The following is a 17,678-nucleotide window of genomic DNA, read 5'->3' as shown; positions in this document are numbered from 1 at the left end:
TCAGTGATGGAGGCATTTTCTCAGCTTCAAACCTTGGGAAAAAGCTTTCTCGTGATAAAGAATTTCTGCCTGGGTACAAAAAGTTACCAAAAAGCTCCAAATGTCTTCGTTGGAGATGAAGCATTTGGACTGAAAGAAAATTTCATGCGTCCATACTCAGGTAGAAACTTAAGTAATTCAAAAAGGATTTTCGATTATAGGCTCTCCAGGGCAAGAAGATGTATAGAAAACACATTTGGTATTTTGACTGCTCGCTGGAGGATTTTACGGAATCCAATTATTGCACAGCCTCAGACAGCAACATTAGTTGTTCAGGCATGTTGCTGCCTGCACAATTTCTTGATGAAATACGAGTCTATATCTCATAATTATAAACACTGCCCACCTAATTTTGCCGACAGACCCATGCTTGAGACAGCTAATGGACTCTGGCGAGATGATACATCTCCAAACAATGGTCTAGTGAGAATTCTTAGATTAGGGAACAATAACTATTCATTTTCCTCTGGATCTGTTCGTGATTTATTTTGTAGTTATTTTGAAAATGAAGGAGCACTCTCTTGGCAAAATAAAAGAATAGGTCTGACAGTGCACCCAAATTAAAGATAAATGTATGTAAATAATATTTTTTTTTTATTTCAAAATAAATATACATGTACAATGTGTAAAAAATAAAACAGGTTGGAAAAACATGTAAGCATTGCACAGCTCACTTTGATACTTTTTGTGATTATTATAAATAATTTCAAAGTGTATATTACTTTCACAGTACTTCTATATTATTTATTTCCTTATTATCTGATTTATTTCCTGAAGTATATAAAACTTCTGCATTATGAATATTTTTAAAGACTATATGATGTATATTAACAAAATAAGATTTCTCTCACCAGAAAGCATAAAATTATCAAAAAATATTAGCTAAGAAATAAATTTGTACCTTACAGTAATGAATTTTCTGTTAGAGATCTGCTACAATACGAAACCTGGCTGTAAATGTTATTCCATAAGTATAACATAGACAAATTAGGCATGAATGTAGATTCATTACAATAGTTAAGATGTGTATCATTATGTTGACATTATTGACATCTATTTTCTGTATACCTTTTTCAGATCATTCAGCTTTTATCATTGCTAAAAATTTAGTTTATACTTATTGCCGAGGCATTTTGTTGTCTTGTTCTGTAATGTACGATGCACTTTTATATTTTCCTGAAATGTCTATGCTGTGTACACGCTTAAAGTAGATTTTTTGTTTCCATTACTTAATTTAATAGGATGTAAAATTAGTTTTTATTTAAAGAAAATATGCATAACACTTAAATAATAATTTTAAAGTCATGTTAAGTATGATGCTCATAGTACATAGTCTTAAATAATAAAACAGAAATTAAAAACATAATTTTTTATTTTACATATTCTGCAATTAATTCCAACATTCTTCTTTTTAATTCATTTTTTTTCCCGTGGTACAGCACCAAAGTCATCACGGAGACTTAGTAGAAAGTGTTCATCATCTGATGTTTGGCTCCGTGATTTTAATCGTGCTGCTGCCAAATCTAAATAAGTCGACAATTTTGAATCGATGTCTTTTTTCTTTTGCTTTTTAAGTGGAGGTTCTAAAATCTCTCCACCATCTACAAGTTGGCTGCTGCATGCAGCTTCTTCATTTAATGATTCATCAAAATTTATGGAGTCACTAAATGACTCCATTGTGTCTTCGATAGGGAGTGAAGGCTCATCAATTATATTGCTCGTGGTCCTGTAAATAGAGGAAACATTAAGAGAAAATATAAATAAAATTAATATATATACATAAACATATACATTGTGTGTGTGTAACAATTTAGATTCATTTCATTTCAATTTTCATGTAAAGTAGCCAAACTTTGTTGGAAGAAGCTACATATTAAAATTAAGAATCATTTAATAGCCATAACTAGATATTTATAGTTTTTAAGAAGGTTGATATTGAACCCACAGAGGTCAATGAGGATCAAAAGGGTCGATTGCAAATATGCACCAACAATTTATAGGAATAATCAAGCCCCCATTGAATAAAAAATGTATAATTAATTGTTTATTGATATAAAACTACACATGTGGTAAAGAAGAACACCATACAAAATAAATATAAGGGAAAAAATACATAAAAATTACTTAATAGAAGTTTAAAATCCCATTTTCAAAATGTATAAATTATTTATGCAAAAGTACAGTATAAAAGAATAAATGCAGGAACAAAGAAAACACAACCAAAAATATAAAAATGCAAACTTTCTCAGAAAACGTATTGTTATATACAAGATGCTTGCAAAATTGGAAATTTAAATTTGTCAGTGGCTCATGGAACCTCTGAATTGCAATTTCAGATCAATATTTGATCTAGATTTTATGATGTAAGAAGAGTTGATTATATTGAAGGAGGATGTTCAAGCAGAAGTCGTATTCAAAATGGAAGTTTAGGAATTAAATATTATCAAAGAGAAATATTCCAAAATAAAAGTTATCACATAATGTTATCGAGTTTCCCTTTTTTTTTAACGTAGTAGATGTACTCTTTAGTCAAGATGAGAATTTTCAATGTAAAAAAAGAAATAGGCTGAGCATTTTCGAATGAAGAAGTAGTCTTAATAAGAACCAAGCAGTTTTATGCCGAACACTTAAAAAAATGCATCATTACATCAAGTGCAGCATTTGCATTAATTAAAATGGAACTTTTCTGTAATGTTGTTTCTAAAAACTTGTTTACATTTGTAAAATTAAATATAATAATAATAGAGAAAATAATATAAAATAAATCTAATAAAAAAATTTTGGTATATCGGTCTTACAGCAGTCCCCCCCCCAAGACATAAATCACTAATCGACTGAAATATCTTCTGGAAATCTTGTCGTGTGTTCTTATACCTCACTGCATATTACATCTCAGTTGTTTACCAATTAAATTTAGGGGTACTATAAGCCAACACAGATATATCAGTGCATTGATTACCAATTAAATTTAGGAAAATGCTATAATAAAGATGTATCAATTTTTCTTGAAACTTTTGTTTATATTTCAATATGTTATCGTTAAGTTATACGGTTTAATCCTAGTATCCTGTTCACACGGGATTTGGCGACTTTATGATGAGCAGTAAAAACGGGGCATATACGATGAAGTATTAACGGGTCATTTAAAGAATATATATAGTTATACATAGAACGTTGTTGGGTCATTTTTGGTGTTGGCGATAATTTTCAAAATCGCGTCAAGGCTGTAGCGTATACTAGGATTTTACCAGTTATGCTTGTGCAGTTATTTGTATTATGATTATGTTTCATGCCACATATAATAGAGAAAGCATTGAAGAAAACCATCCTTTTAAAGGAAGTCAAAGCAAAAAAAAAAAAAAAGTTTGGAATCCCTGCACAAGAGCTTTTGCATAAAAAAAGTAATTTAGTTTTCTGAAACAATTAACTTAAGCTTTAAATTATTTTACAAACTGGAGCAGAAGATATCCCCTCCCTCTCCTCCAGTATACGTTACATATATTCATAGTGCTGTTAAGAATATGAATGCAACATCTGTTAATACATGTCATTTCTGCTGTCATACAATGTCTATATGAAATGTAGCATATGCACAGTAGTAAATTCCATAAATGGAACTTTTGTTTCTTAATTTGATGCTAAGTGTACATCAAGCAGTTTCAAATTGCTTAATGCTATTAAACACAATGTAATTTAAAATTAATTTGATGATTGATAACAAGGCATGTCATAAAAAAATTTCTGTTTCAAATTGTACTTAAAAAATGAAATCGTTTCTTATAGCATGAGCCACATTTAAGGACCTTCCAAAATAGTTTTCATGGCTTCTTCCACATGTGTCTTTCTCTTATTCAAAACTGCACTTCCAAGGTGTTTCTCTTTTACATATATAGCTTAGTTAAAATAATCTGTAAGCAACCTATTAAATTTTATATAAATTTCCTTAAATAAATACCATTTTGAAAAGCAGTTATAAAATTCTTAACAACTTCAGGAATATTTTGAGCCTTACAAAAAATATTCTCACTTGTTAATGTAGTTACAAAATTCCCTTAGCAAATTTATATAATAAACAATATCAGAACTATACATTTAAAGATGTAATTCAATTTTATTATTTCAACTACAAAAGTAGAGAATATATATCGTATAGCTGTGATATTTTTAAATATACAGAATATAGTAATCGTTTTAAAATATTAAAAGTTGTTAGAAATACTTACGGTCGATGACTAACTGTATCTCTTAAAAAAGATAATTCCTCATACAATCCAAATTTTGGAGTTGTAGCTTCAGAGCCACTCCTATTTTTTGATTTTAGAGCCTTGCACTCCCTAACATATCCATCACGCAGACATTTCCATCGATGTCTGATAGTATTAACTGAAAATAAGCATATTATAATCATTAGTAAGCATACGTTTCATATCACAAAAAAATATAATATATGCAAAAATGTTCCTTGAAATATATGAAACAGACTTACCGTCGTATCCTATACTATTCGATATTTTTATCCAGATTAGTTCTTTTCTTTCTTTATTGCGATAATCTTTGAGTTTGTGATCCCATAACAGTGGGTATTGTCGAATCTCGTTGATAAGTATTTCGTCGTTAAACGCAGCCGCCATGTTGAAAGCTGTAAACAAAACTTTGGAGCAGATCATGACACGTGATCCGAATTCAGTCAGCTATTGGCTAAACGCGCGCGTCGCGGGCGAAAAAGCTGAACAGGAGCGTCCTCAGTTTTACGTCTTCTGCGTCATGCGAATTTAAGCCGGCGTCAAAAAAGTTACGTCAACTACGTCGGGAGCGTCCTCGTGTGGACGGGCCTTAACGCCCCTAGAAGGAAGAGGAAAAATAGAAGATAAATCACTAATACAAGAAAGTAATCAGCAAGAAAGTATTGAAAAAAACTTACAAGAATTCTTACAAACAGCAAAAACGCCGGAACGTTGCCAAAAAGCAGCCTTCACGCAGGAAGGTCCGGAAAGGAATGAAAATTGCCCTTGGGAATTACCGCTATTTACAGATTTTTTCTGGACACTCCTTTGTAGGTGGTGGCGCCACCTAGTGTCAAAAACCAGAGCTATACTATTTTCATTCTGTTTCTCAAAAACAGAAAGCGACACTGCGATTATCATTTACGTCTGTGTGACAAACATAAGAGCTACATTGAAATGCACTTCGTTACTGGCGTCTCGTACCGAATTCAGGTAATTGTTTTACGATTTCGAAACTCTTATTAATTAATTTTCATGTCATTGTGAGTTCTACTGATTTCCGCATGTTCTGTCAAACTTGCGTGCTTGTCTCCTGGTGTGTATTGAATGAATTGTCATTCCGTTCTTTGTGTCAAACTGATTTTCTCCCTATACATTCCATATTCTGTGAACAAGAACGAATGTGAATTTAAGAGAGTTTTTCATGAATGATCAAGAAGTTTTGATTAAAAGTGACTTCAAATGTTGCGTTCATTTATTTCCTAATCTTTCCACTGAATGGGAACACAACCAGTCACTGTTTCGGCGGGTCCTCTCCATCTGGCATAAATTTATCACTGGAATCTCGAATCAGTAGTTGCACTTTATCTCCCGGTTTGATTTCTTTCTGTATCGCCCTTCGATTAACATATCTTGGCCCACCAGCGGCCTAGCGGTATTGTCGCTGAACACTGGTAGGGTCCGAGGTTCGAATCCCGCAAACGGGCTGGCTGCATGGGTGTTTTCCCCACGTGTAACATGTATACGAGCCAGTTTTCCTTAGAAAGTCCTTCACGAAGGTGTCCCGCCCCTTAGGCAGATAGCCCTCGATGCTTTGCCGTAATTAAAGAACCTAACCTAACCTAACAATAGATAACATCTTGAAATATGCACCTGCACAACTATCTATATCGCAATGTATATCATGTAATTTAATCCCTTATTAGAGCTAATTTAACGCTGAAAGGTTAGGAGTACCGTTGATGCCGCCGCTGGTGACAGTACTTGTAGTGCTCACTTTAATCACAATTTCCATTACGACTCGAGGAATGATGCCGGAATGCTGTTAGTTTTCTAGTTAGTGTGTGGGGCTAATACCTGCTTATTTAGGATAAATATTAGGTGCCCCCCCACTTCTTCATAACATAACATATATAGGGGTACATTGGTAAATGATTCCCATCAGTTCAGCATAAAAGCTGAAAGTGTTAAAGGCGATGCAGCTGTTTATCTGATGATAAATAAATAAATAAATATAGTTTTTGAAAATAAATATGATACAGGTCAAAATAATTTATCGTATTGTGGATTAATTAATGATAATTCAGAAAGTGAATTAAAAATGTTTTTCGAACTAGAATCATTTTGAATTAAAAATTATCCTTAATTTCATGAGTAAGACAGAGCATTGGAAATACCTAATAATACAATTTGTTTCAAAGTTGGTCGTTACAAGGTTTCGTTATCCTGGAAAAAGGACTGGAATGAATTAGCTGATAATTACCCAGTAGCAGCAAATCGATTGAAAACTCTTGTAAAGAGAACAAATTATGGTAAGACACTGTTTTCTACATATAGTGAAATATTAGATGATTATCTCAAGCAAGGTATTATTGAGAAAGTGTCGGGTAAAAAAAATATGTCGGTAAACCGGTCTTTTACTTACCACATCAACCGGTATTTAGAGAAACCACTACAATAAAAATTAGAATAGTCTTTCATGGCAGCTGACATAAGTTGGTGCAGTCATCATTGAACAATTGTCGATGGACAGGGATAAATCTGAATCAGAACGTGTTCCATCTGCTAATTAACAGCCGATTAACAAAATCTGGAATTTCAGAGCATGTGGAAAAAGGCAGTTTTGCAGTTTGCTTTGGCAGAGAAGAATCAAGACGACGTGCGATTCCTGTTTGTGAGAAACACGCAATTAAATTATCTAAATATAGCGACTTACAGATTCAAGCGTGTAAATTTTGAAATTAAGTCAAGCCCGTTCTTGTTGGCTGCAACAATCAAAGAACACAAACAAAATTAGTGAGATGACCAGCCAGATGTATTTGAAATACTGAATTCTTGTATTTATGTTGACGAATTTACTATAGGACAAGATAGTTTAGAGGTGGTTCTAAGGTTATCCCGTAAAGCTAAACGAATAATGGGTAAAGCAAATATGAAGTTGCGTAAATGGGTATCTAATGATCCTCAGCTGATGAAAAGATGGAACGAAGAAGGTTTCGAGATGCAGTCACATAAAGTCAAGGACTCAAACGAGATATTTAAGATAAGTTTAAGTTCTGGGATACTAATGAATTATTGTGAGTAGAGGCACAACCAATTTGATATATAATGTTTAAAACACGTCGGGATATAGATAGATGTGCAGGTGCATATTTCAAGATGTTATATATTGTAGTGGGTACAGGCAACATATTTCAGGACATTATATATTGCATTACAAACAGGCATGTAGTTTCCACGTTACAAATCATTTTTGTAAACATGATCGGTTTACTATCAGAATTAACTAGAATATCCAAGCACACTACTTTTTAATATCAAACTTGTGTGAGGAACATAGATTTTATCAGCTCGTAACATATCATACGAAACTTCCGCGCCGAGCAACAGGTTTATTTCCTCTGGTTTATAAAATTCCGTGTCCGCTAAATTCATTTTCTCGGCAATCAAAAAATTACTAACGTCGATAAACTTTGTGAGAGTTAAACCTTCTATTTTCGGAATTAACAAAAAAACTATAGTTTCCTTTTATACGTTTCTTCCTGATTACAGATCACAGCTACTGTTTTTCTTTTTATCAAAGTTGAAATACCAGATATACTGCAAACCGAAATGATTGTCTTTTCCCTTTTCAAATTAAGTTGTTGTTGTTACTAATCTCCATGTCTAGGAATATACTAGACGAGGTCGACGAGTCCATTGACTTTCAGAAAATCGAAAACAAGGTTAGGAGACTTGTAAAGGTCCTCAAGAGACAACTCCAGGCACTCAAGGATATGTACCGGTGATGGCGGTTCATTTTGACATTTAGAACAAATTGGTTGCATCTTGAGAAATCTCTCAAAAGTAAGTCCTTTCCTTTCAGGTGTCCACTGAAGAATCGGGAAAGTGTTGTTCGGAAAGTTTCGGAAAGAATCGGAAAGTTCAATGGTACAAAAACAAGAAACACTTCCACTATCACATAACGCTTTCGCTTTAATTAAAATTTCATCATTAGTCTCAAAAAATACCAAGGCGATCGACAAAATTACGTTTTTCCCACTGCTGGTACCCGTAGTTGTATGCAAATACACTGAAAGAAAACCTTTTAGCACTCCGATTTAAAACTTCTAATGACATCAATGCATGCATTCGTAATCTCAATCAAGTGTAATATCGCTGACTCATATTGCGTACGATACATATTCATAAATCATTTCAGATGAGTATACACTTGTTTGCGGTGATTAGAGAACTTTCTTTTAGTGAGGAAAAACTTATAATTATAGTCAACTATGGACTGATTGAACAAAACAATTAACATCCCCTCTTAGCGAAAATTTTAATTAATATAATATTACAGCATCTGTTAAATTACGATTTGAATAAACACTAGCTAAAAAAATATCTTTACATGAAAGCCACTCATATAATTTACCCGAAAATGTCGGCAAGTAATTTTGGGTAACATTGTTCTCGGTACAACCAGACGGCTCCGATTTATTTTCTTTGAAAAAACTGGCTAATTTACGATTTAATTCGAATTTTAAGAGAATATCGTCAATCTATTCTTTTTCTTTTACATAATTATCAATACTCAATAAATAATCCGGTCAAAGAATTGAAATTAGAATTTATTTCTGTCTCAAGCACTTTAACTTTATTCTTCAGTATTTCTGAATCGTTTCTTTCGACATTTTAGTACGCTAATTCTTGCCTTAATTTCGTTCACTGGGTTTTTAATGTACGTTTTCTCGCTAAAATTTCTATTAGTGACATTTTAATTAGCACAAGTCAGTAAATCAACAAAGAGCTTTAAAAACATACAGTGATTTTCAAAAAAGTGAATAATCTGGAAGCATCCTAACTAATCCTTCGTTTCAATCTGGGAACGCCACATCACATTCTTATAACCCTTATGAACTCTGGTTCGATGTACCAGAAATTTGAATTGAATTTACTTCCGTTGATAGCACATAAAACACAACTTTTATACACCACACATATTATACAAATAATGTACACTATAAAATTTTTATATTTATTAATCGTAGCGACACTCTGGCGTTAGGTTCGCTTAACAGCGTTACGCCTGAATCCAGAATGCATAGAATTCTATCATCTGAAGAATTATCTCATCGATGCCACACGTTCTATTCAAATACTATAATGAATCTAAAACAACGTATAAAAGAAATTAGACAATTAAGAAGAAACAGGTTTTTCACAGACCTATTTAGCGCCGTTTATCTAATGCGCATGCGCTACTCCTAAACATTCTCCTCTATCGGAGACAGACTAGCAACAATATTTTCTGCGAATACAAAACAGGGGTTTTACACATTTTTAAAATGATTTCGAGGAATATTAACAAAAAGCAAATGTTTATAAATAAAAGATTTGGGTATCAATTTATTATTTCAAATAAGAAATATCTTTTGGCTACTTTTTAATTTATTCATATTTCAAAATGCGCACGGAAACCAGTTGTGGATTGAAGGACACATTTTTGTGCTGTCTGAAAAGAAATACTCCTAGTCCTTAAAGCGTCGTGAAATAGTATTAAACATTCTAACAGCAAAATTATCTCATTACTTCTACATGAAATCATTGCTTACGGACAGACATTACTTCTACATGGAAAGCAGGCTTCAAACGACTACTCGGAAAAGACGCGTATGGTTCATAATGCTTATACAGTTAAATCGCTGACAAGAGAAGAAACTCAGTCGACTTAGGCATCAGTTCCAAGAGCATTAAATACATGTGTAGCTGCAATAAATAAAATAATACATCAGGATTTATTTTATAGCATAAAACGGAAGATACTAGTTTTATGCCTTTATTAAAAGAGTGATACTTGAATGACTTTTGTGTCATCTTATTGTTTTATGCATTTAGAATGTTTAGTCTTCAGTCTCCTGTTTCAGGTGTGGAAGGAAGTAATTTAACCTCACAAATAATATTTGTATGCGATCTGTATATAAATATTTCACTCAACCATGAACAAAGTGACACGATCTTCTGCGAAAGCAGCCAAAGAGAATTGCTGCGGGCAATGCTGATTATAACGATCCATAACATCCTATAAGAAAAGATGTTATAGTTGAGGTCGATAAAGGGAAAGTTTAGTTAATGGTAACGAGTTAATTAAACGCTCAAAAAATGGGAAAGATTTAAGCTTCGGAAAGTCAAACAATCGCGTTTTGTTAACCATTCGAAGCCTAAAATAAAACTATATTAATCATTTTAAATAAAAGACTGATATTAACGCAATTTCAAGCGACCTGACTCCTTAATATATGATTTCCGCGGTGCTGAGATTTAAACTTTCAAGTTTTCCGGACGGAACTGCATTATCCATGTTTAGGGCGTATTATTGTGGACTTTTCTCCTTTTATATTCCTGCGATTTAAAAAGGATCTGGAAAAATGTTTAATCTAAACTGTTAGTAAAATATATTTGATGTCAAATTGTATTGAAAAAGAAGTTTCTAGACATCCGATAAGTAATTTTAGGCCTCAGGTATTTAATGTCAAGTTTATCCTTTTAATAAATATCAGTAATTTTACAGAATGCTCTCTGAAATTTTAAATGGTAACTTCAAATAATAACTATCAATATGAATTAAAACAATTCCCCCTTTTTTCCTTTTTTCTTAAGTTTTGCTCAAAAATTCTAAATTTCAACGACTTGTATTTCCACCGGTCCTTATGTAAGCTTAAATGATTAATGTATAAAAAAAATTTTGTTTTTATGACTCCCACTTAGTCACGCCTTTACCGGGCCGGTTACTTGCTTGTGAGCTCTTGCGTTGCTGGTCTTCCTATTCTTTATCCGTCTTTCTCCTCCTTACTGCGGACATTACGTGAAGATAGTTCTATGTTATTGTGCCCATCCGGCATAAATCTGATTGAGCCAGATAAACTACTGATCTCAGTGGTATTCTGGCTATAAGTTATCAGTCAGTCAGTTAATTCAAATAACTGCTTAATAAATTATCTTAGGAAGATTTCTCGAAAGCCATTTTTTGGCTAATCGTAAAATATTGGTGGAAGAACTAAGAATCAAGCCTCAGGTAATATGGAATTAGTAAAGGCATACAAGTATCGAAGACTCCTAATTCAGAATGTCTGTCTACTCGGATAGCTGTAACACTAATATTTTGTATTCTATTAAAACATGACTGTAAGAGGTTATCGCATTTCATTCTACGGCCATGAGTCTGTTCCTGCGCTTAATAGTTTAATAAAGTTTTATATAAAAAATCTCCACATTACTCTGACATTTGAAAAATGTTTTGATATATCTGCTTTATTTTATTATATCTTAAAAAAATATGATGTGTGCACCACATAACTTCCTTGTACGGAATATTAAATTGTCCGCATTTTTACTGCATTTCATTTAAACTTATTGGATTGAATTAAATCTACTTCGTCGATAGCGCATAAACCACAATAGAATAAATGCACATCTAAAACGGTTGTATAAAAGAAATTAAGAAAAAAAAAAAAAAAAAAAAAAAAAAAAAAAAAAAAAAAAAAGTTTTTCACAGACGATTCAGTATTTCTCTTTCAATTAATTCAGCTCTCACTTCGCGAAAAGCTAAAAATACATAAAAACTCAAATTGTCTGTATTGAAAATTATGAAATAAATCTTAAACACTTATTTCCTCAAGTAAATTCCAGAATGGATTAAGCATGGTTTAATTCGCAATAATAAAAGAAGATGTTATCTTTGTTAATGCGAAGCTTACTTTCTCTAGATTGGCAAGAAATCTACTATTCTGTTGTTTCAAATGCAAACAAGCAATGGCTGCCACGGCAAAAATTATTAGGCTTAGCGGCACTTAAACAACTTTTAAATTGTTGATAATTCTAAACATATTGCATACAGATTTACTAAAGGCATAAAAACTTTAACCGGAAGTTAAGAACAGCATAATTCAATCATTTTTAAAGCAAAAAAATGCACAATTTACAATCATATAAGAATAAAGAAACTGAGATTACTGAGCCGAGTAACAGAGAGTGGATATATATATATATATATACATATATTTATATACCTTTGGTGCGGACGATTGCAACCAAAATATGAGGTGCACATCTACATGTTATCGCAGTCCTATATACAAAATTTCAATGTTCTGAGGATACTCGTGTTTGAGTTATGCTAGATACATACGTACGAACGCACAGACATCACGAAAAATTCTCTTCAGAATTGATTTTAAATTAGTCTTACAATTTTTTTTGGGGGAAAGTCCTTTATTCTGTCCTTAAGTACGGATGTCATGCAAAAACATTGTTAAATTGCATTTGATTACTGTGAAAATGGATATTTGCGTTGAAATATGATGCCTGAAAATTTTCGCAATTACAATACTTCCTTTTTACTTCGTACAATGAAGTAAAAAAGAAGCATTTAAAATTAAGCCGAGTTCCACTTTTGTTTACTAGAACAATTAGTTCCAGCAGTCGTTATCGGAAACTATTAGCTTTATTCAACAGGAAAGGCAACTATCTCAAAGAGTTTTCATTCCTTTTCTATATCGGCCTATAATCAAATAGCGTAGAATTTGAATGAAAAATTTCGCTTTTTAATATTTCTTTAATAAATTTAAGTTCTCTCAGTCGATACAAATGCAACTGTAAACATGCAACAATTAACTAGCTATACATAAGCATCTAACAATAAACATCGAGTAATAATCCTATAACATAACAAAAAAAAATTAAAACGGTTACAGGTCAACTACGTTCTGAGGAATTCTATGGACGACATCTCGAGAACGTGTTGCCAATGCAGGCAACAAATACATGTAAAATAATTACGAAAGGGGTGAAATTAAACATTTCTTAAATGTTTTTGTACTTTTAAAACATTTAGAATTTAATTCCTCTTAGAATTTAAACTCTAATTTCAGATTATTATTAATTTGTTATCATTCCGGTTTCAAATTCAGGTTGTGATGTTATCTCAAGTTATGAGTATTATGTCAGAATATAAGCTAAAATGTTAACCTGAATTTCAGGTTATCAGTCTTTCTAGTTTGAGTACAGTGCACGAATAGTTCACATAATCTCCGGAAATTTTGTACAGTCATATCCACAGTATAAAATCTTAGACGATAACAATTTATTGCACATGACGCATGCTATAACCATCTACCTTGCAAAAAATTAATTAATTAAAAAAACACCTGAAAGGTTTCAGATTTTAACGTTCGCTTCAGAGGGTTTGTTACGCTCTCGCACAGCTCGCAGTCTACGAGTCTGCTTTACACTCAGTCCTACTAACCCAATATTTTTCCTCCTTTTAGCTTTATTATTAAGCATTCATTTCTTCGCACTTTCGGCAAGTACAATTCAACAGCAAATTTACGAAGTAATTTAAAATCGGAATAGCAGTATACGTTTAGAATCTTTGAGGCAGCGTTAAAGTTGGCATGGGGGGGGGAAGGGCACTCTACCCCCCTTTTTTTTTTTTTTTTTTTTTTTTCAGTCCTTTCTCAGTTTATCACATCAATGTTGAGATTTCTTATTAAGATATCTTTCCAAAACTTTTTTTCTTTTTATTATTAACATTTTGTGTGTTTACTTTACTTATTAAATATCACCTTCTTGACGCTTACACCACCATAAAATTCGATCCACAAAAAAATCGTAAAATACTTAAAAGTGGCATATCTTTGGATATTTTTTCCGATAGACACTCTCTAGCATTGGAGATAAAAAATGCTTTATGCCATGCAGTGTTGCCACTGCTCTCTTTGACACCCTTCAGTTTGTCATTTTAAATTCACAAACCGTTAAATTTTACATAATATGGTGTGTTTCATTAGTTTAGAAAAAATGACATTTGAATAAAGTTTTGTATCTCTTACTTTTTTAATATTTTTAAATGTCTTCCTTTTTAAGCTAGTTTTGAAGTTAGTCAGAGTTTGAGGTTATAAATTACGTTAATGCTTTCAGTATAAGAATATTTGATGTTTCATTAGCGAAATGACGTGAACTTATGCGAAGAGAAACAGTGCAAATTTGTAGTTCATGCTCTGTATAACAATCTTGTTCTCGAAGTTTGGATAAGATGCCACATTCGAAACAATCTTCGCGCTTTCTTAGGCCCTCTTTTAGGTTCCGTATGTTCCGTACCTGAAAAGACGTTAAACGTTTTAATTCTAAATACTTTTGAATAACAGTGCGCGATTGCTACGATTTCAAGACGCTTGAGCCCGCAACGTATGAAAACTTGTATAGCCGTTAGTACTAGCGTGTTTTATTTTCTGGAGAGATTTCAGTTTGCAATATTCAGAGTTTGTAATTGCTTGTAATTCAGAGTTTGTAACAGTATTGACACTTGAAATGACCCTCTCCCTTTCACACTTTCTCTGATTAGGGACACATCTATAAAATGGCTATCTCACTTAATTGGCGAGATATCGTCAAGTAGCCGAAGGATTGAAATCGAAGGAAGAGAAACAGGGTTTAGTTCTGTTAGTTTAGCGTTGAGTCTTGACTACTGAAAGATTTATTTTTTTTTTAATACCTGAAGACTTTTCCTTGAGACAGTATCTAACGCAGGGTGTACTCCAACTGCACGAATGAAAATCCCACCAGGGTCCTGCTGTAGTACAATTGCGCAAATCAAAATTTCTTCCCCCTGTTACCTACAGGGTTACAATTTGACTTTTCGAAGGCAAATGTAGCCAAGAGGAAAATAAAAATAAATAAATAGAATTACATATCACAAGAACAAATAAAAAAAATCTAACAAGCAGGCTAATTACTTTAATAACAGTAATAAATGTGAGAGCTAACAAAGAAAATAAAAGGTAATGGTAAGCATACATATTAGCATTACAAACATCTTTCATTTATTATAATAATATCATAAATTAAATAATTATAAAGCATACCAATTTTTTTTTTATAAATTACATCAGTAATAGTCAAGATGTCTGAACTAGACTGGAAAATTTAATAGAGTTCACTGGCGTGCAAAAGATTATTCCATAAAGTGTGTTAAAGTGTGCTAAAATATTTTTTGTTAATTAAAGTAATCATGTAAATGTTTGCAGAAATTAATAGTTAAATTTTAAAAAAGCTTAGCATGAAACCTGTCATATAACAACATTACTATGCGTTTGGCACACTATTATTATGCTAAGAAAATTTTCTAAAATTTATGTAGAAGAAAAGAATTAGATAAACAAAACAGTACTGCAAATTAATATAATCAATCAGGCCTCTCAATAAATAAATTTTTTTTAAACCAAAAATTAAAAAATACGATGCAAAAGTTTGTGTAATATATTTAGAAATATCTGAACATATAAATCATATGAACTGGTTGCATTATAAATTACAACAGTTAGAAATATTGTTAGCGTAATTTAGCGACTATCTTTGTTAACAAATAATTTCAAGTAATTAATTTTACAAATAATTCAGCCTGAAACTAGTTTAGAAAATAAGCTACATGCTGAAGACTAAGCTTTGCCAAGGTGTTAGAAACATCTTCTGTTAACTAGATTTGTGATGAAAGAATTTGTAAAAATTATTATTTAAATATAAATTGGCATAAATAAAATACAAAATATATAAATTCTACTTACATGAAAACTTGAATACAGTGCAACATCGTGTGAAAAAGGAATGGATTAAAAAGAAACTGAAAATCCCAAGATATTAATATAAGAGTACGAATTTTTTTGTTAATTATGAAAATTCTGCAGATGCTCATAATTATCAATTTATTAATTAAATATGTATTAGAAATTAAATGTATGCTAAAGTACATCAGGTAGAGTAACTGGAGAACATAATAAATATTTAAACTTTTCTAGTATTAAAATATGGAATTTGTAAGTTAAATAACCTTAAACTAAAAATGGAAAGCTTAATACTGCATGTATTGCAGTAATATTAGTGTGAATTTAGAACCAATTAAGAAATCCAATTTTTAGATTTAATAAAGAGAATTGCTTTAATAAATTATATCTGTTTACATAAAATGGTAAATTTGAAAGTTAAAACCATTCTGCTATCTAAGAAGATTTTTTAGTATTTATCTAGAAAAGGAAAATCTTATTTAAGTTGCGGTACAAATCCGATATTTGATAGATTGATTATGTATGTCATTAATCTATCAATTTTACTATTCAAAACTGATACATATATATATCAGCAGCTAAAATCTACAACTTGGAAAGTTTTTAATTCTTACAGAGAATAAAAAAGGTCTGGTTCATTATTCTTTTAAGCATCATAAAACTTTAAAATGAGCCTAAAAGAAATCCATTTTTACTTTAGCACACACCAGATTTTAAATTAGTATTTCTTTTGTATGCACAATTTTTACAGTATTGATAAACGAAAATAGAGGCTTGCAGTCTCAATAAAATGTCTTATTAATGACGATAAATGATTTTTGTAGCACCTATCTTCTTGGGTGGTGGTGTGTTGGTGTATTTAATTATGGCAAAGCACACTAGGGCTATCTGCCTAAGGGGAGGGATGCCTTCGGGGAGAACTTTCTAAGGGAAACTAACTCGTATACCCGTTACACATGGGGAAAACCACGAAAACACCCATGCAGCCAGCCCGTTCGCGGGATTCGAAGCGAAACTACCAGTGTTCAGCAACTTTACCGCTCGGCCGCTGGTGGGCCGTATCTTCTTGGGAATTCAAGTTCTTAGAAAGAGGGGACAGGAAAACGTCACGCAGTTCGTGGATTAGATAAGAGGAGGGGGAGGGATCTTCGATCAAATTTCGCGCAGTTTGTACCCTACCCTAACGCAAATAATTATACAAAATATGATAAATAAATAAAATCTGAAAGCTTGAAGACTTTACATTACGCCCAAAAGGGTATTTTTTAACGTTTTATGTGCTACATTTATTTATTAAATATCATGTTCTTCGCACTCTGAGGCAAAATGCCAAAACGAAATTAATTGTCTTTCTGAACAAACGCTGCATTGGGCTAATTATTTAACTTTGTTACACATTTCCATATTCTAGTGATAGAAGTATTTAAATATTGAATCTCTTCCAATTACTCTAAACAATATACTTTGACATATGCAGCACATTCATACTTTATTAAAAAATTTCGCGCACCCTTATTTTCATATCTGGGGATAATTTCGGATATACTGGCGGTAGAGCCCTTACGAAATGGGTCGTGGCTTTTAAGAGCGCGCGAACCCTGTAAATTTGCTTCGAAAAAATTGTCCCAAAATAAGTGCTACATTTGTGGAAAGTAAAAATTGAGAATGTAAACCTAGTTACAATGTTATATTCATTGCAGTACACTGTATAATTTTACTGCTGTCGATCTATTAACTGAATCGAAAGTTCTTTATGACTCCACCTACTTGAAATGGAGCAACTAATTTGAGACAAAATTTTCAATCTAAATGCAGC

The 17,678-nt window shown here is 32.2% G+C and overlaps 1 protein-coding gene and 1 long non-coding RNA gene across 2 annotated transcripts in view; one reads left to right on the top strand and one right to left on the bottom strand.

Moving 5' to 3' along the window:
- The window catches only part of LOC146998788 (uncharacterized), a 166,208-nt gene that overhangs the window by 58,168 nt on the left and 90,362 nt on the right, over positions 1 to 17,678 (top strand). The window lies entirely within an intron of this gene.
- LOC146998789 (uncharacterized) lies at positions 1,320 to 5,003 on the bottom strand. The gene is made up of 3 exons (XM_085811615.1): positions 4,526 to 5,003; positions 4,263 to 4,422; positions 1,320 to 1,765 (listed from the first exon to the last, which is right to left on the bottom strand). Exons 1-3 carry the CDS (start codon positions 4,704 to 4,706, stop codon positions 1,456 to 1,458), a joined length of 651 nt encoding a protein of 216 aa, XP_085667741.1. The 5' UTR covers positions 4,707 to 5,003; the 3' UTR covers positions 1,320 to 1,455.

This window comes from Stegodyphus dumicola, chromosome 2 (assembly GCF_044657685.1).
Source record: "Stegodyphus dumicola isolate Sdum_Otavi_A_Nest chromosome 2, ASM4465768v1".
NCBI classification, from domain to species: Eukaryota; Metazoa; Arthropoda; class Arachnida; order Araneae; family Eresidae; genus Stegodyphus; species Stegodyphus dumicola.
This window is presented reverse-complemented; position numbering and strand designations above follow the sequence as displayed.